This window comes from Drosophila albomicans, chromosome 2L (genome assembly GCF_009650485.2).
Source record: "Drosophila albomicans strain 15112-1751.03 chromosome 2L, ASM965048v2, whole genome shotgun sequence".
Classification (NCBI taxonomy): Eukaryota; Metazoa; Arthropoda; class Insecta; order Diptera; family Drosophilidae; genus Drosophila; species Drosophila albomicans.
Window position 1 is genome coordinate 14,545,307 of NC_047628.2, and position 26,890 is coordinate 14,572,196.

A 26,890-nucleotide genomic window follows, 5' to 3' on the forward strand; every position below is an offset into this window, starting at 1 on the left:
ACATAAAATATAAAAAAATATAAAATCCAAAACATAAATAAAACAAAAATAGAAATAATATTAAATAGAAAATCAAAAGTATAAAATACTCTAAAAATAGATTATTAAAAATAATAAATTACAAAAAAACACAAGAAAAGTTAATTACAATCTATTAAAATATAAGTAAATAAATACTTTTATTTAAAGAAAATATAACAAAAATATGAAAAAGTGAATATAAAAAAAAAAATTACTTACATCCAAAAACTTTATCATAAATATATGCAAAATATAATCAAAATAACTTACATCCAAAAATTATGTTTATTGATATTTAAAGTTCACATATTCTTTCAGCTTCGTATATCCAGAGTTTCTCAGTGTATGCTTTAGTGTGTGTTCTTGTGTGTGTGTCTCGACCCAAGTGTTTGTGCACTGCGTACGTGATGTCCAGCGTTGCTCGCTGCTCACTTATCAGTTTTGCCAGCTCTCAGCTCAGTTGAACTGAGTTGAGCTCAGACCAATGCAAGTGTCCAATTCCAAGCAGACCATCTGCAAAATGCACGCATCGCACATCGCACATCCGTGAAATTCCTCAGATGCTCTCTCGTGCTATGCATTTACGTTGACGTTGCAATTACAACTTGCGGCCAGCAGCAATAAGAGAAGGCACATCGCACACACACACATACACTGCCACGAGGCAAGTTAGCTGAAGCCCTTTCTCTGGCCTTTGAGATGCGTTCTCACGGCCAAAAGCCCAACGACTACAGCTAGTCCCCATTTTTTTTGTTTTTTTTTTTTTCTGCTGTGCGTTGTCTGCCGCTGCCTGTTTACTGTGTGATTATTACAAGAAGCATGAAAATAACAGGCTTTTGCTTAGAACCCAAAGCAAACGTTGCTCGGTCGCTCGGTCAGTCAGTCAGTCAAGCCAAGTCAAGTCAGCAAAGTAAGTTACTTAAAAGCTTGGCAACTTAATGCCGCGACCGCGTCTGCGGCTGCGGCCCAGACACAAAGCCAAACAACTCTTGAGTGCACTTTAAACTTCACCATTTAAGTGCCGAGTGGCAAAGCGTCCATCTTCCTTCCTATTAACAGTTGACAATAGGATACGTTGTCAGATTATGCATGACACATATCCGTTGCACCACAGCTGCGGGATAATTGTCACATGCCGCATGCCACATGCCAAAAGCAACAACACTTGACGCCAAATTTGAATGGGCAGCACTTTAATACTATCATATTTCAGCTTAAAACATTCACATAATATGCATACGTTTTGACCATTCAATATTCATCCAATATTCTTTGCGTTCCACATTTTCGTCAATCACAAAATTCGTCTTAGTCATAACGCACAGAGTTGGGTTTGTTCAATTGTCCACGCCGCAGCATGGAAAACTCAAGCCCTTTGGCGCTGCCAAATCGTGTGATTTGCCCAATTTGATATTCAGCCGGACCAGGACCATGTTTCTTAATGACCGGCAAATCCGGTTTGCGGCCAAAAGAATACTGCGGACCACGGCGCATGCGAGCATCGCATTTCTCGAACCCAAACGTGCTGGGCAGTGTATAAGCAGCTGGTCCAGGTCCTGGTCGAATTATTCACAATTATTAATAATTAATGCATATTTCTTTATAATTTTACCCGATTGTCTACGCATGTTTAAATAATGCACGAAATTACAAAATTATTCAATGGAAGAAATATTTTTGTTTTTCTTTGATTTTATATAAATTATATTTTTTTTTTTAATTTTGAGCTCTGTTTGAGTTAACGAAATGTATACGATTGAATGAAAACAAACTCTTTTTCTACATGCAAAACGACTGAAAATTCAATGATATACCGATTTATAAAAATACATACAAAACTGTTTAGAAAATGTTGTTGTCGTTTACATGAGATGGAGTTCAAATCTGTTTTTACTGAAATTTTAGTGTTGCCTCGTAGCTATCGAATTGTTGAGTACACTGATTGCTTGTCAGGAATTTTAAATACATTTTTTCAAGGCGTACTACTCGCAATTCAATACAAGTACACTGAAAAAGCAATTCTAAAATCAGTTCTAAAATCAAGAACATTCGTCTTTATAAAATAAAAAGTAAATACGAACAAATTAAGTAAAATAAAATTAAGAACATTAGTCTGAAAATTGACAATTGATCTTATGATATTTTTAGTCTTAAAGCTATACGATGTTTGCCTGTTATTAATAAGAACTTAGAGTTATATCAAATGTTTTTAAAATCGAGATATATTTTCTAACTTTTCATATTCATATTTTCAAGTCATTGGCGCTCTTTTTAGACCAAAAGCTGTAGACCAAATTTTTGATTTTAGATCTTTTTGTCTTAGTGTAGATATTAAATTATAGAAGGCAGAACAAAGAATTCAACAGAAATTTTTACGACACAATAAATACCTGCATTTGCAATTCATGTTTGATGATCTTGCTCGCACCATTGACCTCAGCTAAATGATTAATCAAACGAAATCTAGCCAATTAGCATTTCTACATGCGATAGATCATTTATTTTATTTAACAATAGTTATTTATAGTCATATTTGTTAATAGTCTGTTTTTTCGCCAGACGCCACATTGGACATATTGGCAAAATATTTATTTATTGGCATTGTATTTGTGCAATTCACGTAATTATCCACTGACAACGACAGCTACTGTTGGCTGTTACCTTATTTACCCGGAGGCAATCAACACTTTCGGTGCGGGGAGGAAAATAACCGCATCTATATTATTAACACCTAAGGCATAAAAAAACATTAATTAACTTGAATGCACACGCCATGCTAATTAATATTTAATTTGTTTCAAATTGTACGACAACAGCAATAACAACAACAACAACAACAACAACAACGGCAGCAATTTGCACTATGCATTTTGCATTGTTCTACGATGTTCGCGTAATTCGATATAATATGAGAAAAGTAGAGATATGCTCGACACCTCACGGACTTTCAACACATTTCACCGGCCAACCGATTTACTCGTTTATGAGTGTAAACGTCAATCATTCGTTCATTCGTGCATTCACATCATTTCGAATCATTTTTCATTCATGCTGAAAACGCATTCTGACAACCAAATCCGTTGCGAGTAGCCGTTTGTGTCACATTGTCTGTCATATTGTCTGCGATGTTCATTAATATAAATAAATTCAACTTTTTGCCTCTCAACTCGGGGAATCCCTGGACACCTGGGAGAATCCGACGACGACGATGGCTAGACAAATTGAAATAGGTTCCATTCATTCATTTCTGACAACCAAATTACAATCTCAAATAAAGGTCTTTGAGTCATTTCCATCATATTCACTCTCAAAATGATGTAGTAAATATTTGACTTTTATTTGCCTTTTGTTTTAATTAATTTCACACAGTTTTAAACATTTAATACGCTTTAATGTAATTAATATTAAATTAACTCAAATCAATGCTTTTAATTCAATTTGTATTCGTAGCAAAAACTCGAAAGTAAACACTACAGCTTCAGTTAATATGTAAAACGAATAAATTAAAAAAATATGTATTTAAATTATTTATGAAAAATCAATCAATGCGATTTTCAATTAGTAGTTTTTTTGCTGACCCTTTTCTGTTTTCTATTTAAACTTTGACAACAACTTTAATTCTTTTTGCCTGCCAATTTTTTTATTTTCTTTCTTTCGGGGGCGAAAACTTTTGACGCTTGCTGTTGATGCTGTGCCAGCCTTTGCATAAATTAAGAAAAATGCATAAAACTAAGAAAAAGTTTTGCAACTTGCAGCACTTACATAAAAATGACGCCTAGGGAAGAAAGAAAGGGGGAAAGGAAAAGAGAGGCACATACTCAAGATTGTTTTGCATGGCTGGTTGACATTTTTGAGGATAAAGAGATGAAGCGCTTATGGCAGCTTAAAGCATTTCAGTTTGAATTTGACAATAATTTCATGTGAACGTTTCAATTTAATTGCAATTGCAGCAACAACAGCAAAAACAACAATTACAACAACATGATGCACACAATTGCTACAGCAAAATATGTGGAGCAGCAGCAGCAACATCTGAGGCTCGATTTGGATTTGGGTATTTCCAATCAACAGGCAGATAACGATATTGCAAAGGAAACAAATCTGCAAATGCCTGGCAAAAATTGCAAAAATATCCAACAACATCGAGGACGACGACGACGACTACGACGATATAGCAAGAGGGGAGCAAACGAAGGCGGAGGTGGATTTGTTGGCATTTTTTGGTCCATCAATTTGGCCATTTTGATTTGTCCTGGCACACAGCACGAATGCCGGTAAGTGTTGTGTTGAAGCACTAATAAAATTTCGTTATGAGTTAAATGATTTGACATGCAACGAGAGGGAGACATCCGACAGTCGACGAGACAGAAGAATGAGACATGGGAACAAGACACATGCTGCATACGCCGTGTGGGCCCAAGCACAGACACACTGTAAGTGACAGCAACTACAACAACTACACTGACAACGACAACGACAACAATAACAACAACAACAACGACAACGACAGCATACACCCCTACAAAACCTCAATTAAAAACACATCAATAACGCTTGTCTCTGTCTCCCTTTTGCCCTCAACAACAAGTGCATCTCCCCATGCACTTCCCCTTTTATCCTGACTCTTGTTACGTTGCCAATTGCTTGGCACTGCAATTGGCACTTTGCTTGGCAGCTGGCTTGAGGGTCTGTGATTTTGATTTTGATTTATTTAACAATTTTGCAACAGCCAACAAGCAAACGTGGCAAACTCTGAATTCTGGAGGTCAAGAGTTCAATGCAGCAGCAAGTGTACAAATGTTTGTTAAGAAATTTATGAAAATTCATTTTGCATTTTTAAAGAGCTATTCGAAGAATTTTATTCAATTTGCCTGTCAATTCTTAATTGTTTACATTTATGCCTCGATGCTGTTGCTGATGCCATCAATTGAGACACAACACAGCATAACAATAGCAACAAGAGGCAGGAAAATAAACAAGTCTAAGTGGGGGAGAACATGAAAATGAGAATGAAAATGGAACCTGTCGCTGCCAAAATTAACACTACTCTCACATTAGCTCCCAAGTTGCCCGTTGTCAGTTCCCCGCTCCCTATGTCCCCTCCTCCGTCACCTCATATCCAGGGCAACAGTTTTCATAGCCAAAATAAACGCCAGGCAACGAGGAAAAAGAACAGAAAAAAAAAATGAAACCAACTAACTAAAACGCAAAAGCAGCCAGCGAGCAGAGCACATTTCCCCTGCTGCCATTTGCAGCTGTCGAAGCAAACAGGTAAAAGCAAAGGAGAATATTAAATGGGTGACAATTTGTTGTCATGCTTTAAGCGAAATACTCTAAAGGAAACTTTAAACTATATTTTCAAAAATCTATTACTAATAAGTTCATCAAAATATAAATTAAATCATCTTTTAAATATTAAAGAAGTTTGTTATACTAAAAAGAAATACAAAATTTTAAAATATAAATCATTTTAAAAAGTTGAACTGGTTTCAATAATTATGAGAAATATGCATACATATGTACATGTATTCTGTATAATTAAAACAATTATTTACGATTTCTATTTGCTTATTTTTGATATCTTTTCAATAAAGAAATACTCTAAAGGAATCTTTAAGCTCTATTTTAGATATTTACGAAAATTCTGTGCAATGAAATGTTCATGAAAATATGGCGCAAATTAACTTTTAAGTATTTTAAAAACATATATTTTGCAATGCTGCAAAGAAATTAAAAAAAGATAATAATTTTAATGCACAATTTCGAAATCAATTCAGGAATTCTTTTTCTTTATTTCTTAAAACATTCTAAATTTAAAAATGATTAATTTAATCTGATTAATCACGTTCATAATCATAGTCAATAGGATAGCCGAAAACTCTTCAAATATTCGACTTTAAAAAAGAGTGTTAAAGGCTAAACGTAGCCAGTAATTGTGGTTGTTCTGTAGTCATTTTAATGCCCCTTTTATGCTCGGCACTGAACACATAAACAAAACGAAAAGGCACTCAAGAGTTTAGAGCAAAGAAGAACAGAGGAAAGAAAAAGCGGATGGAGTTAAATACAAGTCATGAAAAGTGCATTTAAATTGATCAGAGAAGAGAAACAAGGGACGATGGAAAAGTGTAATCGCAGCATTGGGAGATAAAGTCAAATCAAATACACGTAGTCGGGTGAAAATATGCAAAGTGCAATAACAAACCAGAACAATCGAAAAAACACACCACAGACAATTGTCGTGGTGGGACAACAAAATGTAAAAAAAAGACAACGACACGAAAGGGTTCGACTAAAACGTGATCTAAAATCTAGTCAATACTACAATACAAATAAATGAGAATAGTTCATCATAGCCTCTCTGCTCAGATCAAAGTTACAGGGTATATGGCGTAAAAACATCGACAGCTGCTTAAAATGAAGCACATTTTTTGTTTGCGGATTTTAAACACAGTTCTAGATGCTGCTGAAGAAGTCGTCAGCAGTGCAAAACCGATTTGCATATTTTTGTTACACACACCCATTTTTGCACACACACACACACACATACAGTTGGTACAGTTGTGCAAACAATACACCCACATAACTTGCATACAATAAATCTTGTGACGTCTCAAGAGAAAGACGTCACGTAGCACAGACAAAAATGGTGAAACTTGCTTTTCCTGTTTCCTGCTTAAGTTCCTGCCCTTCAAGCACTTTGTTGTTATTATTGCGCTCTATATATGCATGTGTGTGTGTACTGAGCGTGTATACTTTGCTGAGTGTCTGTAGAAATCTTTTCACTCGTTGATAGTTGGCAGCCACAGCCAGCAAGTAAAGCAAAACCAGGTTCGTTGAGGTCCTGACTGCTGTTGGCACAGCCACAGTTACAGCTATAGCTACTGCTGCATCCTTCTGCTGCCCCTCTTCGCCACTTTCCCTGAGCCACACTCACGTGCCACTACACCGCAGGCTGACGAAGAAAAATTGTAGCTAGTTCGCATGAAAATTGTCAAGTAAACGAGTGCCGCTATTACCAAAATGAAAATGAAACTGAAAAGAAAATCGAGCTCATCTTGTATATGAAAAACTCGCTGACATTACTCGGAATTCCACGTGCCTTAGAATTGTTGAATGGACAACAATAATAGAGATAATAAACAAAAAAAAATTACGACTGAAAAGTATTAAAATGAAAATGTAAACTTTTAACGAATATCATCAAATTGTTAAATAAACATAAATGAGTGCGAAATTATATTTTGCAAGATGAATAAATTAATAATTTAAATTAAGATAACTAAAATTCATGACACACTTTATTGCTTGCAAAAACTGTTGTTAAAATCTTGCTCTCCTACAACTGCATGTTGCTCCTCTAGCAGGACAATAAGTTATACGTTCTGCAGTCAGGACAATGCCTTTTATAGCCATAGTTTATCACATGTCTGTCAGAGTACACGCGGTTTTTATAATGAGCCGCAGACAGAACACACCGGAGATGGGATTTATATACATGTGATGTAAAAAAAGGAAAGCCTTGACTTGGACTACGACAACAACTACGACAAATGAACAACTCGACAAGAGACTCAGTCAGCTTACAGAGGTTAAGCTAGAGCAGTCAATGTACGATATACTCAACTTGCTGTGGGAGCTTGCTGACCTTTCTAAGTTACTAAAGGTGACAAAGAGTATTTACTTTAAAATAAAAGTAAATGGGAAATAGAATGCAGATATTTAAACGACGCAAATAAATAATATACAAAACTAATTCAAATATAAAAGAATTACAAAATTAATTGATAAATCTATTAAATAACTGCCATATTTAACATAACATTTCATAACTACTAAATATGTATCATACATATTTATGAAAGTAAACAGAGAAATGACGGATAACTATCTTGATTATCACAATTCACATTTAATTCCTACAATTTGAACAACAATTTATATATAAATATTAATAAATACATTTTAATTTTATAAAATAAACGATAATATTAATTATAAACTTGAATGCCCCAATTCATATTTATTTAATTCCTACAACTTCAACAATGATAAATCTTTAATAGTACTTAAAAAAATCGAACACTTCACATCTTTGAAATACTTTGTTTCTGCGTTGCTGGCTATTAAATAAATTCCAAACAAGTTCTAAAATTTGTGTAAATATTCAATACGTCTTATAATATTAATAAAAAAGGTTGAATAATGTTCTCAAAATTTGAAATAAATGTAATATAATAAAAACTATATTTGGTTAAATTAATGATTTATTAGATTCTAAAAATAACTAAGAAAAAACATTTTAGAGATATTTACATGAACATCATAAAATGTATTACGTTATTTATTAAATTCGAACAACTTCAACAACGATAAATCTCTAAAAGCGCTTTAAAGATACTTCATGCTAAACAGTTTTGAACGCACATTATTTCGTATTGCCAGCTATGGCAAACGATTATTCTCTGACACACATCCTTGAGTGTGGCTTAGGCCAAGGATAAACGACAACAACTACGACCGCAGCATGTATGTAGCTACCATTAGCTGGGGAATACTCAACCGTCCCCAGGGCTAGTCAATGGCAAGCCGTGCCTGCCAATGGGAGCTTCTTCTCTGTTCGTTTGTTCGTCGCTGTTCGTTTGTTTTGTCTTTGTCACAAGCGAATGGGGTAAATGGGCAAATAACGATATGTTTACATATGGCGGTGTCAATATGGTAAAATGCAGGAAAAAACACACGGAGGAATGAAGTGTAAAGCAAAAGTGGAGCAAACGCAAATGTGACGCTGATTTATATGCGAATTTATGTGGCGCCGCCGAAAAAAGGTGGCACGTAACACATAGAAAGCCTGTTGCCGCTCAAGGCAACCACTGGAATGGGGCGAAGAGAGGGAGAGTTGGGGACAAATGTGGGCGACATTGTCTCGTCGGCGGCTTGTCTGTGGAATTGTGTGTATGCAAACAAAATTGGCAACAGCAAACAAACATGCAGACAAAAGAGCTGAAGCCGAAGCCGATGTTGATGCTGATGCCGAAGACAAGCAACAACAGCGCAAACAAAATACATATTGTTGTTGTTGTTGTTGCTCCAATAGCGTGGGAAAGACAAATGTCTTGAGGGTCTTGCAACAATATGCGTATTTTTAAAGCTGCAGCTTTAAAATTGTTGCACATTTTGTCAATGCTGGTGTGTGTGTGTGTGTGCTCGTCTTGCTGCTCATTCTGGATGCATACTTCATAAATCCTTGTCATAACTTTGCTATCAACTTGCCACAAAACCGTTAAGAACTTCGCTGCAGCTGCAGCATCGAATGGGGGTTGCCTTTGCTTCTTTGCCTCTGCATGTTGCGTATACGCTACGTTGACTCCCAATTGCAATTTTTATGATGCGCTCACGCCACGCCTTCCGAACTATTTATTGTTCATTTATATGCAATGTCCTGCCCTGGCTACAAAATAGATGGCCTGGCGATGGCAAAGCCATCACTATGATAAATATAACGACTGGATTATAACTCATCAAATTGAGAACGACTCTCGATGGCATTCGCAGCTAAACGATAAACTGCGAGACAATTCATCAGTCATAACATATTTTAAAATACCACAGAGTGTGGTTGTAATAAACCGCCATTGATTTTCAGTTAGAGATTCTTTAAAGTCGAATTTACTGAAAAATGAAAATCATTTCATGTAATTGTTTCTTAATGAACACAATGGTCTGGTGGCCAGTCTCTTAAATCTACAACAGATGTAACGCTTCAATTAGCATCAAGCGAGCTACACCCACGCCACGCTACGCAAAAAGAAAAACATGGAATATTCTTCAGTAAACCGGAAATATTTTAATTTCCGCTTTGGCCTTTTTTTCAACTTCATTTTTTTACTGTTGCCAGCTTTTAGGCGCAACGTTTGTGCCTGCCTTTTTAATTGCGACCGTGTTGAAGTTGTTGCTACTCTTATTTGATATTTTTTCTTCTTACATTAAATAAAAGTAAATACTTTAAGCGTTGAGCAAACAGCAGCCGCCAGCAGCCTGCAGCTAGCAAATAAAATGGAAAATGTACAAAAACATCACGCTGAAAATTTGCATAAAATGTTTTAATTCCCAGTCAGTTACGGTGCCCCCTCCGGCCACTACTTTGGCTTTACGTCCCGCTGTTGTCACGCTTGACATTTTAAAGATGTCCCATGTTTCTCTACCCCATACCAAATGTCGCGGCTCTTAATTGAATTGTTTAATGGAGTCTTACGACAACAGCAAACACACACAGTATGGTAGACTGACTGTAAGAGAGAAAGAGGAAAAATCAAAACGGCGTAAAATAAAGCGAAATGCGGGTCGACCAACCGTTGAAGTGACCACGCCCCCCTTAACGCCCTCACCAAACGACCCAAACACTGAAGTTGGGGCCATCCTTTAATTTAACGCCACTTTGCAGCCATAAAAAACCCAGACGACAACAAATTGTCGCCATTGGTCAGTGAGTGAGGCACGAAGCAAAAAGGAAAACAAAATGAATGAGTAAAGGTAAAGCTCACACCTTATTAACATTATCAGCTGGAGCAGTTGTCATTGTTATCTTATCAGTTCCATTCATTTACAACTTTATCAAGCTGCCCGCCGATTTTATGTACCGGCAAACTTTATCCCATTCTACTTCTCCTCTCCCTGGCAAATGGCAAAAGTTAAATCTACTCACATTATCAGCGTATTTACCTGGCTTAATTTCTGCTTCACCCTCCCCAGAACGCCTAAGCCTGACTATTTCTACATTTTCACACAATTGGGATTAGAATAGGGATTTGCTTTGCCAGCTTTCTAAATATTTGTTTTTCGTTTTTTTTTTTTTGTTGTTCTTGTGATTTTTGCTCTTTATAATTTAAAGTTGTTATTACCCTGCAGACTGCACATGGAGAGCAGAAAGTCACGTTTCCACATAAAGTTTGACAGGAACAAGAATTATATTTATAAGATTACGCGTAACAATAGTTTAGGAAACGTGTCACGAATTTGTTCAGTCTGTGGGATTTTTAGGACAACGCTATCTTAAGTTGTTTCAAAAAATAAATTCAATATTTTTTTGTCTTTAAATTCGAAATACAAAAATTAAGGTGTTTTCAACACCGAAAGATTTTTAATATATAGAAAAGATATATACATATATAAACCTTCAATTATGTTTAATGGATTAAAATCATTGTTCTATTTTCTAAACTAAAATTTAAAATAATAAAAATAAAGAAAATATTCAATAAGTTGAATAATGAATCAAGAATATTTTAAAGTGCAAAGTAAATTTGGCAAAAATGTGGTTTAAATTTTGTCCAATAAATTGAAAAACTAATATAAAAATCATATTAAATGGACTATTTTATTAATTTAAGAATCATTCAAGATTTGAGAAACCAAGAAATTTTCAAAAAAACTCAAACTTTTTTAATAAGACTATTTTAAAGCGAATGTCAGCCACAACTTTGATTTAGAAATTACCCAATTAAAACTTAAAGAAACTGAAACTTCAGCTGCATAGTCGGTTGCATATTTTTCGCCTGTGGCGCGTTTCAATCATTAATCGAAGCTACCTTCAGTTAGGCTCGGCATTGCACTCAACTTTCCAACATAGCGAGTGGATGTGTGTGTGTTTGCTATGCCAGGGAAAACAGCAACAGTTTGCCCAATTGCCAATGCAAAGGAAAGCAAACAGAAGCCACAACAGAACCAACAGGAACAGGCCAACAATTACACTAACTGGCAACCCCATCAAAGTCATATCTAGGCAGAGCCACAAGTAGAAGAGCCAAAATGGGTAGGACAGTGATTCGGTTCAGTGGGGCATGCTTATGAGCAGTTAAAGTCGCTTTAAGCCAACCAAACAATTGCCAAAAACGGCCAATTACTAGCAACATGCGTTTGACTTGGCTTGGCCATGGCCACAACAAGCGAGAGTTCAGAGTTCAGCTCATCATCGAAGTTCATAATTTTTCGGCAATTTCCTTGGGGACTCATTTTCTGTTTTTCACACACAATTTTGCTTCTCGTCTCGACAGGACATCGCATAACACCAACACGAGTCTGGGCCAACTTTGGCCAAAGTGTCTCTTGTAAGTTTTCAGATTTGTTATTTTGTGCAAACAATTCCAGGCTGTCTATAAACTCCTTGTTGTTGTTTTTGCGTACGGATTTTGTTCTGCTTTGTTTGTTGGCCGAGTCTGGGAGAAGAGTGGATGGGCATTATTATGCTTATTGGCGCATATGGAGCACGTATTATGATAGGTAGTTTTAGAAATGGGTGCCACCTTCCTCTCTGTGGCAGGCAGCTCAAATATGATTTCACATTTGCCACAGAACGTTAGGTATGGTCATACTATACGTTGGTCTACTAGTCGAATGAGTGTTTTGAGTGTGAGTACATATGTTTGTGTACGTTTCGGATCCTTTCGCCATGTTTCTCAATGTACCAGCATAATACTCTTAGAGTGCCAAAAGCACACAAACACATTCCTCTCATACACACATTCTCCCACATATTTATTTCCATGCTTTATAAACCAAAGCGAGTCTAACTTTTGACTCTAAATGAGTCAACAATTTGCCCAGCTTAGCTTTGCATTGTAGTTGCTTTAGCTAACAAAAATGCTAAAAGATTTTATTTATGAAGCAGAAACTAGACTTGACTAAGCTAGCAGTTTATTATTAAAGGCAGTCATGCTTAATTTTAGATACAAGGCATAAATGGTGCATTTAAATTTCTGCATACGCAAAACTCAATTTAAAGGCATTTTGAAAAATACATGAAATGAAATAGAATATTCTCTGAAACTGAAACATGAAAGCAAGCAACATGCAATTATTAATAAATTACATTAATTAATTCAAAACTATTTTATCAAGGCAATGAATTTCATATTAGTAAGCAGTCGAATGTGCTCGGCTGTGAAATACCCGGTAATCCTTTTGAATAAAAGTAAAACAGTGCGGAGTATTTCATATATATATATATATATATATATATATATATATATATATATATATATATATATATATATATATATATTTAAAATATACCAAATAGTGATAAATATCCCAGATTGTCAACAAAAGCTACAGAGACCCGAAATAAGTAAAACCAGTAAAAGTATTTTTATACAACTTCGAAAATTTATGTCAGGAATAAAGTTATTATTCGCTTACCAAAACTTGAGACTCTAGCTTTAAAATTACGCTTGTTATTTGATTTTAATCGATTTGAAGGGGCGAAAATGGGTATGGCAAAAAAAATGAAACAAACTTGATCTTCGTGCAAAGATAAAAAGTGCATCATTCGGACAGACGGACAGACAGACGGCCATGGCTATATCATGTCGACTGTTGACGCAGATGAAGAAAATATATATATACTTTAAAAGGTCGGAAATACCTTCTTCTGCCTATTACGTACATTTCCTGCAGACACAAAGTGGTAATAGCCTTCTTACCTATGAGGAGCGGGTATAAAAATTGTTGAAATGGAATATAACATTTTGTATAACTGAAAAGTGAAACCAAGCGAAATTCATTTATCAATTAGTTTAATTAAATGAAAATATTAAGAAACTAATTCATCAAGACAATACATTTAATAATAGCAAAAATATATGAAGCACATAACACAAAAACTATTAATAAGCAAATATTAAATATTTCCTCTTTAAATAAATCATTCAAATTCAATGTTGTTTAATTTAGAATGCACAATCTTCGCAAAAATAATTTCCCAATTGAAACCAAGAACAAGTTTATGTCCACTCCTAATTTTGTGCGCTGTGACGACACGTGCACTTGCTTATGCCATACTCCATATATTGCAAGCCCAAAGGCCAAGCCCCGAAAAAGCAAATAAAAATAAATAAAAAAGTAGCTAATTAATGTCATAACTGCACATAAAAAAAAAATCTTATCAAAATAACATGTAACATGATAAATGGTATAACTCCATAACGACGGCCTCTTTATGTCCAAAACAATTACAAAAGCAAATCCACAGCAACTCCAAAAGTTGGGAGAAGCGAGGAGGGGGAAGGGCGGCCAAAAAAAAACTTACTTTCATTTGACAGCTGACGCTTCATAATTTGTTTAACGTCTCTGAGCTTAATACGTAAAGCAAATAGACCCACACATAATGTCAAAACACTACAAAGCGACAGCGAGAGAGAGAGAGAGATAGAGCAAGAGGGAGCGTGCGTGCTAGAGCGAGAGCGAGCGAACTTCTAAAATGAAAAGTGTTAAAACTTTTACTTTCAACGCCAGCGTTTTTGTGTAACTTGGCCTAGCCAGCCGAAAAAGCGGGCCAGCCGGCTAAAAACCAAGCCAAATACCCTAACCAAAAAGTAAACCCAGACCGAAAATGAAACTGAAACCGAAAACGAAGCGATGCGATGCGAACCGGGCATGTAAATTGGCTTTTAAAGACCAGACCAGACCAGACCAGTAAAGGCAACACATACAGGTAAAGTGGGCTCAGAAGAGAGCTCTTCAACAAGTGGCGCATGTGACTTGCGTCTGCGGGTAATTATATTGTGGTCACGTTCAACTCCGGCATCTGTTTAATGTTTTGTGTGTGTGTTACACTTTAACACCGATCAACAGAAAGAAACACCGAAGAGCGATACTCAACAAATTGAATAAACTCCAAGTCCCACAAATCAAGACTTGGGCTGCTGCTGCTGGTCACAGTTAAAAAGTAGCAAGTAACAGTTACAGTTACAGTTGCAGTTACAGTGTCAGTCAACAGTCAGTGTGCGCACTTATGCAATTTGTCAATTTTTTATTAGTTTTGTTGCCGATGAAGAAATGATATGCTACTGTCTTACATGGCGTATGAGCAATGCACTACCAGCTTTATTATCGCTTTTCTTGTTCATTTAATAATTTTTGGTGTGTGTGGCAAAATGAAACTGGCTTTTGATGTAATCATAATCATAATTTGTTTGTTGAATGGGTCGTATGCACTTGTGAAACATTAAGTACTTGTCTCTCGCTGTCATATTGTATGTATTATTATTCAAATAGCTACAATTAGGCAGCTGTCTGTGGCAGATCTCTGTGGCACGTGCACTCTGCGGTATCTCTATCTATCTACATAGCTAGTCATCCATTCAAATCCGCATCAACTGTTCATCATCTGCTACACATATCTATCTATCTGCGATGTGTATCTATGTGCATCTGTTAAATTAGCTTGCTAATACGCCTAATGACAGTCGCCGGCGGTGTGTATGTGTGTCTGTCTATCTGTCTGTGTCGCTATAAAAGGCCGGCTGTCGGCTGCCATTGTAAACTGCGGCATTATTAATTTAAATAGCATGTCGAGCAGGTAAATACACAGCGATACAGCGAGACAGCAAGCACAGACAGACGGACCAACAGCAGCTAGCTCGGCACGCAAACAGCGTCAGATACAAAATCAAACCAACAGATACAGATACAGTTTCAGTTACAGATATAGCTATAAGTATTTGTATCTGTATCTGTATCTCTATCAAATACGTGTATGCATGCAATCGACACTGTGTTTGCTATGGGTATCTGGCTATAGCTCTTTCGAATTAGCAACCAACAACTAACAACAGCGACAGCAACAGCAAAAGCAACAACAATGAGTTACAACAACTCTGCAACATTTCACACATTGCGCCTTTGACTATTTGATAAGTTCGCTGACAGTTGAGAAATGTAAAGCAATGCTCAATAAATACCTTTGCGTGTCGCATTGTATTCACTTTATGTTTGACTCCCTGTAAGCAACTAAATTACGAGTGTTATAGCTGTGCGTTTAAATTTGTAATAGTTAAGGGAATTTGGCAATTTGCAAAGGGAGAAATCAAGAGATAAATTGCAACCAAAAACTACTATGATTGTTAGAGTTTGAGATATGTATGGAGAATATTTACACTCACAAACAAAACCGTGCAACAAATTCAAAGGTCTACGTCTTTTGTTCTAATTTATGCATGCTAAAAATCTTAGACATGTTTTGTTGGTATTTTCATACACTATGTTTTTTGACAATTTTTAGCCATTTGATAATATGAGAAAAAAATGTCAGAGCAGAGTTTATTTTTATTTATAATAATTTGATAACATTTACACTAACTTTGACTTATGTATAGAGAATAAAATCTATAAATTGTACAGCATAATCAAATATCAAAAAAATTAACTTTAGTAAATCAACATAATTTTCTTATTCGTGAAAGTGATTTATTTTAAATGCATTAAATAAATAAGATTATTGAGAGCTTATACTGCCATTCAATTATAATTAAACTGCATCAGAATAATATGGATTTATGTTAAAATTTAAAACGTCATACAACTGTTAAAGGTTGTATTAAAAAATGTAATATTCTGTAGAGTTCATGCATTTATTATTATGTACTTTATATAATCCAAAATTTAGCAAAACAAATACTTTTCTACTGCTACCGAATAAATGTCAGCTTAGCGATTACACAAATTAGAATATATACATAATTTCAAAATGTTTTGCATAATGCAGAATTATTTAAAAAAGTTTTTTCGTTTCAAATTCGTTGGTAATTACCAAATTATACAAAATATATCTAATAAGCAAATTTAAATGTTCTTTGCGCTACGAATTGAACAGTCTGTGTCTGTTCTATTGTCTAGGCAAATTGCCCCTAACAACAGGCATTTCAATGGGCAGCTTTGCCACGCCCCGCACTCAAAAGTATATCTTTAAAATGCTTTTGAATATCACCTGCTCTTTAAGCGTATAATTTGTTCACTTGATTTTGTTGTTGTTGTTGCTACTCGTGCTGCCCGATGAGTTTGCATTTATTCTGACGAGCTTTCCTCCGGCTCAGCTACTGCTACAATTATCGCTCCGCTTCCCTACCCAAATCAACGAGATGCTTGGCTCATTTATCATTTTTCAGTGTGACAAACAAATAAAACGAAAAGTAGACAACACTCAAAACGCTCATTTGTTGTCATTTGTCTGACGACTCGGTGTATTGTCATTGTTTTGTTTTTTTTAGCTTTCTATAGATATATTGTATATCTCATACTTTATATTTTGAATGCCATTTAAGCATCAATTTCGTGTGACATTTCAGCTGCCTGACTTACGCGTTTGTCTAAAGCAAACACAATAGCCGCTGCTAGAATTGATATGTCAAGTGGGAAGACGAGAGAAAGAGTCGAAGTTAATTCAAGTAGCATTTTGTCGGTTTCACAGCACATAAATTCAAAGTATTACAGCTGCATTCGGTGCAGCAATCACAATTACTATTTATGAGCCAAACGAAATTCATTTTCGAGTCGCTTTTCTCGCATCACCGACTCGAATGCAGTTCATAAACAAAACCAGCTTCTCGGTCTAACTAACCGCAAACTGCTTAAGTGGAGGGCCAACTCAGTAGACAGGAAATTTTCCTTGACACTGCGGGAAGCCCTGCCAAAAAGGGAAGAAAGAATGAAGGCCGAAGCCACTTGCTGAAAATCTAATAATGCCCTGCCAGCCAAGTTGTCTTTCACCCATCTCTCTCTCTTCCTATCGTCATCTTAAGCCAAAGTTGAGTAGTTCATGAAGTAGGCACAAACAGAGCGCAGGGCAGCCCAGACAGTTTAGACAGACAATTCCCACGCTGAGCTTGGGCGCAGGACAACCGCAGGACATGCTGCTTGACTTAACCATTGTGACAGCGCACAGAAATTCTTCAAAGTAATACTACCCTGCCTCACCTCACTTCGTCGTCAGTTTGGTGCTTCACATGATTTGTTATTTTGTTGTAGTTGCGACATTTATGGCCTGGTTTTAACTGCTGCCATATATTTATCAATGGGCTGCCTCTAAGTATTATTAATAGTGCGGTTTAAGCCGCTATCTTTACAGCCATTTTCATTAGTTTGCCATCTGTTTATTGCTGTCCCGTTAGCTCATTACAATTGAGCCAAATTTGCGCTTATCATTTATCACAAGCCGGAACCAGCCAAGGAAAGTACTGGAGAACACAAATTAAAAAAACGACCAACACAAAAATCAATGCAATGCAATTTATGAGCATGAATCAGCGCAGTGATTTGCATACGAAATTTTGTTTTTTTGCGGAAAACAAACAATCAAATGCTAATTTCCAATGCAATTTTAAACAGCACAAATCGCAACAACAACAATAAATTAGTTGATGCCTGAGACAAAGGCGACAATCTTAAGTACGACTTACGAGAATCATAAAGAAGAGCCAGCGAAATCTTAAATAAGATCTCTGCGGTGGCGGTGGCGTATACGTAATCTCATGCACGACTCGAATTACGCTTGTGGCAAACCATTTTTTCACATTTTTTTTGTGTGTGCCGCTATTGTAGACGTAATACCCTGTAGATAAGGTATACCCGATGGGGTATATTGGTATTATAATTTATTTAAAATTCTTATAAAGTACAGCACAAATTGAATAAAATAAATGCGCAAAATTCCATTTTGAAGTGGAATAATCTAATTTCTAGGGCAACTGCTAGTCGCGTCAGTTTTTAAATTGTTTCAGTTATTGTTGTCATTGCTTGGGCTACTGTTCTACATAATGCGCATAATAATTTCGCTCATTTAAAACGTGTTGGCCAGCCAAAAATCTGACTGACTGACTGACAGACAGATAGAGACAAACCCCCCAAGACACAGACAGTAGTCACCCACACACACACACACACACACTGCTGAAATGCGACGCGTCGTCGAGCAAAGAAAAAAGCACAGCAACAGAAAATAGAAGAGAGAACTAACACAATGGGAAGTCGCGGAATTAGCGTTGCGTTCTACAATGAAAACGGGAAGCTGTTCAGCTAATTGCAGCGTTTCAAATTTCGCGTGTTACATAACAAACAGACAACACAACAACAAAAAAAATATAAAGCATCCAAATCCCGGACACAAAATCATTTTAACATTTAGCGACACGTTTCTTTATATATATTATATTATGTTCTGTGTGAATTCAGGTAGAATACGAAACTTGAAATACACCTGGCTAATAATGTCCAGAACTGCGAAAGGAGCTCAAGCATTAAATTTATGTATAATACTTAATTTCCTAGAACAATTTGTTGAGGAACTAATCCAATCAATACACGCACTTGCCTCTCAGAATGAAGCTAATAATAAATGCAGCCATAAATGTTTAACTTTCGCTTCACTAATAAAACGAATGCTCCATTCAAGTGCTGCTGTAATTGGCTTCTAACTGAAATGAACAGTTATGTGCATTATCCGCTTAGTGCTTTGTGCGGGGGATTCCATTATTTTCAATTCCGAAAAATATGAAATTTAGTTGATCCTGGTAAAGGTTAAAGAAATGTCATAAAAGAAATAACAAGATTTTTATTTCAAAATATGGCAACAATTTAAAAATAACATGTTCTCTATCTCTTATAGTCTCTAAGATCTAGATATTCATACTGACAGACAGATAGACAGACGGACATAGATACATCGTCTCGACTTTTGACAGTTACAAATAATATATATACTTTATGGAGTCCTTCTGCTATTACAAACATTTTCTGGAGGCACAAAGTTATAACACCCTTTTACCCTATGGGTAGTGGGTAGAGATATGAAATAGTTGATTAGTTAGAGTTGTTTAGCAAATACAAATTAAAATCACATTATTGCGAGCTTTCGATAATCAAATTTCAATTCTCACTGTTACAATTCACAAAATATGAAATGCTGTTACATTTGTAAGCCATTAATTATGAAAATGTTTAGAAATTTGAGCTTGTTTATACTTCTAATCATAGCGCCATCAAGCAAGCATAATGAACATTGAGCGCTTACCAAAAGTGCCTAAGGATATGCGATTTGATATTATTAATACCCTGCAAATGAAAAGAAAACAGTATTATACATTTTAAAGAAATTAATAAGAAGCTGACGAATAAAACTTATTTTTTATTGAAGATAATATAATATAATATAATATCATTTATAATTCGAAAGTTGCAAGAATACTTAATTCTATTTATCAAATATCGAAACAGAATTAAACAATAAAAAACTGACAAAATCTAAAGTAATTTGAGAAGGAAAACCCCACGCATTTTCCCTTAATTTATGGTTGAGAAATTTGTGTTAAATTTGCCTCATTTCCAGTTACTGTTTGCTGCTGGCCAAGCAGAATCATTTATCAAGAAAATTAGATTTACAGTCTCACCAGCTATTTCTAGCTACTCAGTAAACAGATAGCTGACCGAAAGGTCTGTTTTGCACAGCAGAAAACTAAAACCCGATTGTTGCTGAGGGGAAAAACAAAAGCAACAAATACAAACTATGAAAACAATGTAACAATGTGTGGAAAATGAGCAATCTAATGAAGCAGCAGCTAGCAAAACAAATATTTCTTTGAGGGAGGAGAAGATGGTGGATGGAAAGTTGACAAAACTGAAGGAAGCTGTTTAAAAAATGCGAGTGCGTGTCAGACAGTGCGTATGATTAATGCTGGCGCATATTTAATCATTTTTCATTGGATGACAAAAAGACAGCAAGAGAGATGTCGCGCAGTTTGTTGAAAAGGGAAAAGTTGTAACGTGCAACGAGAAGAAGCACAAGGCGACAGGGCTATCGGCATTTGCGGGGCACGCTTTAGAGTCCGGCTCTAGCTCGTCGGCTTTGGGGGTGGTGGTCTTGCTTATGCCAATAGCCCTTTCTTCGCTGCTCATTATTATTAATTTAAGATCAGAAATTGAGCGTGCTGCGACGAAGAAGGGATTGCTAGAAAACTAGCCGGAAAGAGAAGGAAGATCCAAAAATGTCTCAAAAAAAAATAGAAAAAAAACAAAGAGAGAACAAAAGAGAGAGAGAGAGACAGAAAGAGAGAGAAAGAGAGAGCGAGAATTGAGGCAGGCCATCACAGCTGTTAAGTGATGAAGTCCCCTCCCAACCTATGATCACAGCATCAGAGTATGGCTCTGGTGATCCCTTTTAACCCTACGACAGTGGTGTCGCTGGCTTGTTTCGGCTAAATAAAAAGTGAATTATTTCATGGTATACAATATTTAATTAATGATAGATATTAAACAATATGGCATTATAAATAAAAATAGTACAAAATGATCAATAATACCACAAGAGGATAGTTGCAATATTTCTTTTAAAGTTTCTTTTAAATATATAATGTATTTTAATTTCAGTGCTTTGTATTATTTCATGTATCAAATTTTAAACTTCGATTTAATTTTGTAATTTATCTTCAAACCTTTTTTTTATAATATTTAATAGTTTTTAAATTTTTTCGTATGCTTTTCTATAAATTTATATTTCGTGTTTGTACAATGTAAATCGAGGTGAAAGTATAAAGTGTGTGTTTCGCAATAAAAAAAAAACTCACCAACAGAACTCCTGCGGCGGCGATCGATCTCCGACGAAGGCGTGCTGGAACAGTGCTAAATTAAATAAAAAAATACAACTTTCACCGAAACACTTCATATTGTACCTACGCGAAACTGGTACTAGTTATTCAATATAATTTGCATACGTTTTAATTTTTGTTTTAATTTTGATATTTCATAACTTGGCACTGATTTTCATAACTTATTTGTTTAATTTAATTTAATATAATAATTTTCGTTTAGGCATTTTGCCTTCTAAGCTTTTAGCTGTTTTGTTTTATATTTTAAATTTTTTTGTAACTTGTGCACTTCACATTCAACAATTGTTTTAAATTCTAAATTCTCATGGCTCTACAATTTCTTATTTAATTTCAACTATTTCATTTATATTTGTACATTTGTTTTGTTTAATTCTTGTAGCGCTTCAATTTTTTTTATTTGTTGTTTTACAATATTTTAGCGCTTTTATTTTTAATTGAATGTGGCACAATACATGTTCTAATTTTAACTTTTTATTTTTATTTTTTTTATCAACAAAACAGCTGCGCTAATTCCTTTTGATTCTAAATCATTTTATCTTTTAACTTTTGAACTTAACTTTTAACTTTTACTTTCTTTTTTGTGCAATTTTGAAATTCTGCAATTGCAGTAGCGCTTTACTATTAATTTGAAATTTTAACTAATTTTGTGAACAAATGCACTTTCAATTTTTAAATAATTTCAACTTTTAACTTTGTATCGTATTCATTTTTTTAAACAATTTTAACTAAATTAAATTAAATTTAATTATTTTAATTTTTTAATATTTCTGTGCATTTTTTTTCTTGCGATTTGGCAATATTAAATTTCTTAACTTGTTTTATTTTTGCTCGTACTGAGCGGCGCTACACTGTTGAGCTTTTAATCTATCGTATTGTTTCACTAATTTTTCGTTTTAAACAGTGTAGCGCTTCATTTTAAACTTTTCAGATTTGCTTTTAAATTCTCATAAATTCACTTTAACACACACACACTATATATGTAAGCGATCTGGTCGCTGATAATCAGGAGTAACGATGAGATGAGATGATAAAGATGAGATGAGATGATAAAAGATGAGATGAGATGATGAAAAAGATGCTGGTGATGATTAAAGTTGAGGTCGACGACGCAGATGCTGGCCAAGAAGTCGCAGGGGTGCTGCGCTGGCGGCTCGAGCAGAGATGCGCTCGCTGGTGCTTTGCTGGCCGCTAGTGCGGCAGCCAAGATGGCGCTCAGTGGCGCTCCGCTGGCCGCTGACGCGGTAGCCAAGAAGACGCGCACTGGCGCTCCGCTGGCCGCTATGCGGCGGCAAAGGTGGCGCTAAGGGCGCTCCGCTGGCCGCTATGCGGCGGCAAAGGTGGCGCTAAGGGCGCTCCGCGCTCCGCTGGCCGCTATGCGGCGGCAAAGGTGGCGCTAAGGGCGCTCCGCTGGCCGCTATGCGGCGGCAAAGGTGGCGCTAAGGGCGCTCCGCTGGCCGTTATGCGGCGGCAAAGGTTGCGCAACGGGCGCTCCGCTGGCCGCTATGCACGCAACGGCGGCGCTAAGGGTGCTCCGCTGGCCACTATGCGCGCAAAGGTGGCGCTAAGGACGCTTAGCTAGCTGCTATGTGCCGCAATGAGAGCACTTTGGCGCGCTTTACTGGCCGCTAGGGCGGCGACAAAGATGGCGCTTAGTAGCGCTCCGCCGGCCGCTAGCTTAGGCACTGTCACGCTCAAAAAGAGCCAAACCAAAAGCAGAAAATTTCGAAAACGACCTGTGTAAACGACAACAATAAGTAAAGAACACCTACCAGAATCTATTACTATTTATTCTTACCAAGTATCAAATGCACTAAGAGAATTCTAACCTCTAGTGTCTTGTGGTATAAATTTTTACACCAACCAATATGCGTCTATGCACGCTGCCGGTCACCAGAAAAGTGCTTTGACCGGAACCAGCCTAGCTTAAGCTAGCTGCGCATGCGCGTGGTGACACAAACGTCAAAGCTGAGCTTCCCAGTGCAACTCGCTAAACGTCAAATGAGCTTTTCAGCGCAGCTGATGCACTACTTAAAGCTCGGCTTTACAGCGCAGCTGATGCACTTAAAGCTGCGCCCTTGGTTGAAATTTAACTTGCATACTTTTAGGAGCTACTTGCAACAACATGAACCTTGGCTTAAACTCAGCAGACTTTTAGGCCGAATTCAATACATGTTGCTGTAGGCGCCGTTACAAAACCCCCCCGCTACAATCAGACTAGGGTATTCCTTTTCAATAGATACCCTAGACTGATACCGCCGGAAGCAACATCATTGTCGAATGTCCTTGACATGATAATTGCCTAGCAAATGGCCTTGCAAATCTTCGAGCTCGTAATTCGAATTGCCGAGTTTTCTACGAACTCGCGACTTTAGAAATGCGGGACCAAACTTTGCATTATAGCCAGTCTGGAAGCAACTTTGCTTGAAATTTCGACGGAACACTTCTTGTCCTGGCGCGAAAGTTATTATTCTTGACCGCAAATTGTAACGCTTCTCGTTCACATCATGCTTAAGTTGCATCAGCTTACATGCATTCTTACGGATCAAATCAAAAGAGTCCTGTCGATTAAATACTAATGATCGATCATCCAGCATGTTTAGCTTACTAAGTAATGCATATGTTGACCCAGATGTAATCATGTGCTGACCGAAAGCCATGTAATATGGAGAAGTACCGATGCTCGAATGCACGGACGATCTCAAAGCACAGCATATTTTGCTTAAGCTTTCGTCCCAATCCTTTTGATCTGGACGCAAGTAAGCTCTTATTCCCGAAATTACCGAGCGATTAACTCGTTCGGATGCATTCGCTTGAGGGGAATGAACAGCGGTGAACATTTGATTTACTCCATACTGTTTCAAGAGCTTTTGAAACGCCTCAGAGCGAAACTGCGATCCATTTTCAGAGACAATAGTTTCTGGAACGCCGAAAGTCATGAATAGTTCTCCTTCCAGATATTTAATTACGAGAGCCGCGTTTATTTTTTTTACTGGCTTAAGGAAAACATATTTTGAGAAATGATCTAGTACTATAAATATTCCAATATTTCCACTCCTTGATCGGGGATACGGTCCAAGAAAGTCAATAAAAAGGCGTTGGAAAAACCGCTGACTTTCAGGAGCTTTACCCAAAGGAGGTCTCAGAGCATGATTTGGTGCTTTCGTAGTTTTACAAACTTCACAAGCGTTGATGTAAGCTTTAACATCAGAAACGAGACCAGGCCAGAAATAATATCTCCTCACTCTTTCGATGGTTTTGTGGATACCACCATGTGAGCACAAAGGACTGTCATGCGACTGGAAAAGAATTTCAGGGACCAATTCTTTTGGTATCCAGAGTTTCCAGGCATACTCATCGTGAATCTGCTCTCCTGTCAAATGCTCGGCCTTACGATACACGTAGCCACTATCAACTTTTAAATCCGGAAAATTTGTACTATTAGCTTTTACGCTATCGAGCAACTCCAAGTACTCTTGAGACTTGAAATGTGGCGAGTCTAAATCCACAATTAAACCTTGTCGTAAGTCTATGGCAGCCACGCCATCTTCATTCACTCTCGACAGAGAATCTGGTACCACATTCATCGTGCCTTTCCGATGTTCTATTTTAAAACGATACCTTTGTAACGATAATGCCCAACGAGCTAGACGTGAATTTAAATCATGGTTGGACATCAGCCATTTTAACGAAGCATGATCAGTCACAATGGTGAACTCGTGACCTTCCACGTAAGCACGAAAATTCTTCAGTGCTACAATCGCTGCTAAACACTCTTGCTCGGTGACAGTGTAATTGCGTTGAGCTTTGTTGAGTTTTTTTGAAATGAAAGCCACTGGACGTTCATCTCCGTTCTCATTCAATTGAACTAATACTGCCCCTACGCCAGATTTACTTGCGTCGCAGTGTATTGCGAATGGCTTAGTAAAATCAGGGCTGCATAGCACGGGAGCTTCACTAAGGCGTGATTTCAACACGTCGAATGCTGTACATGCTTCCGGTGTCATACTAAATCTTCGTTTAGTGGTCATTAAATCGGTTAAAGGTGAAGCTAACGAGGCAAAATTCGGAACGAACTTGCGATACCAACCGCACAAACCCATGAAACTTCGCAAACCTCGCAATGTTTTCGGAAGTGGAAAATCTTTTATCGCTCTGACTTTCTCTGGGTCAGTCTTAATTCCACCGTCTCCGATTATGTGGCCCAAATAGCGCACACGGCGCATGCAGAAATGACTTTTGCCAATGTTGATTGTCAGACCTGCACGCTCAATGTGGAGAGCTATCTCTCTCAACACCTCCAAATGGCCATTGAAGCTAGATGAGACTATAAGCAAATCGTCTAAATATACAAATACTTCATTTCTAAGATGGGCCGGTACTACCTTGTCCATCAATCGCGACATAGTGCTAGTCGCGTTACATAATCCAAAAGGCATAACCTTAAATTGATATAACGGCCTACCAGGGACAGTGAAAGCCGTTTTATCTCGGGCTTGCACCTCGAGAGGCACTTGCCAATACGCATCCTTTAAATCTAAGCTGGTGATGAACTCAGCTTTAGGTAGTCTACTCAAAATGCCGTTAATTTGAGGAAGTGGATACGCATCTTTCTCCGTGAAGCTGTTAACTTTACGGCAGTCTAAACAGATTCGCACTTTGCCTGGTTTTGTTACCATAACGATTGGAGAAGACCAGGCGCTTTCTGACTCTTCTATCACTCCCAGTTCCAGCATCCTGTCTATTTCAGCATACATCGCCTTTTCTACAGCAGGCGAGACTGGGAAATGTCGCTGCTTAATAGGCTTAGCGCCGCCCACATCTATAGAATGCGAAATTAACTTCGTCTTCCCTAATCCCTTTCGAGCAAATGAAGGAAAACACTCTATCACAAGAGCTAGCTTGGCCCTGTCACTGCTCGATAATTCATGTTGGTCCTCATCTTCAACTTTGGTGTTAAAATCTTCGACACTGGCTACTTCTAGATTTTTCGGAAGAAGATCGTAAAGCTTCCAGAAATCAATACCCAAATACAGGTCTTGTTTCAGGGATGGAACAATATAAACTTCTAAGAGTTTTTCAAGATTAGCGTACTCTACCTTAACTTTCATCCGCCCTACAACTTGCTGAAGTCTTCCATCGGCAGTGGTTGCGCTTTTCTTAATTTCTTTAAATGCGATTTTATTCTCAATAATTTCTTTTGCTAGCGCTCCTCCGCAACAACTTATTGAAGCCCCTGAATCCAGCAGACCGTACACAGTGCGATTGAGAATTCGAACGGACAAAAATGGTCGAGGATCACTAGATCCAGGTGAGAGTGTGCCTATGTGTTCTAACCCTAGCACACACTTTTTGACCTGCTGCCAAAACGATTTAATGCGCTTTGTGCTTCGAGTTTTGGATTTCGTAAAATCTGGTGAAAAATCATTTGTAAGAACGGT

General features: G+C 37.0%; 2 protein-coding genes across 2 annotated transcripts in view; one reads left to right on the top strand and one right to left on the bottom strand.

The window, feature by feature from the left end:
- Positions 1 to 26,890, top strand: part of LOC117563878 (uncharacterized) — a 49,518-nt gene that overhangs the window by 12,997 nt on the left and 9,631 nt on the right. Inside the window, exon 2 of the mRNA XM_052002337.1 lies at positions 3,972 to 4,295. The gene's annotated coding sequence lies outside the window, so the exon portion shown is untranslated. The remainder of the gene's footprint in view (positions 1 to 3,971; positions 4,296 to 26,890) is intronic.
- On the bottom strand, positions 1,198 to 1,956 carry LOC117564688 (outer dense fiber protein 3-like protein 2). Its single transcript, XM_034243563.2, has 2 exons — positions 1,634 to 1,956; positions 1,198 to 1,577 (listed from the first exon to the last, which is right to left on the bottom strand). Exons 1-2 carry the CDS (start codon positions 1,647 to 1,649, stop codon positions 1,330 to 1,332), a joined length of 264 nt encoding a protein of 87 aa, XP_034099454.1. The 5' UTR covers positions 1,650 to 1,956; the 3' UTR covers positions 1,198 to 1,329.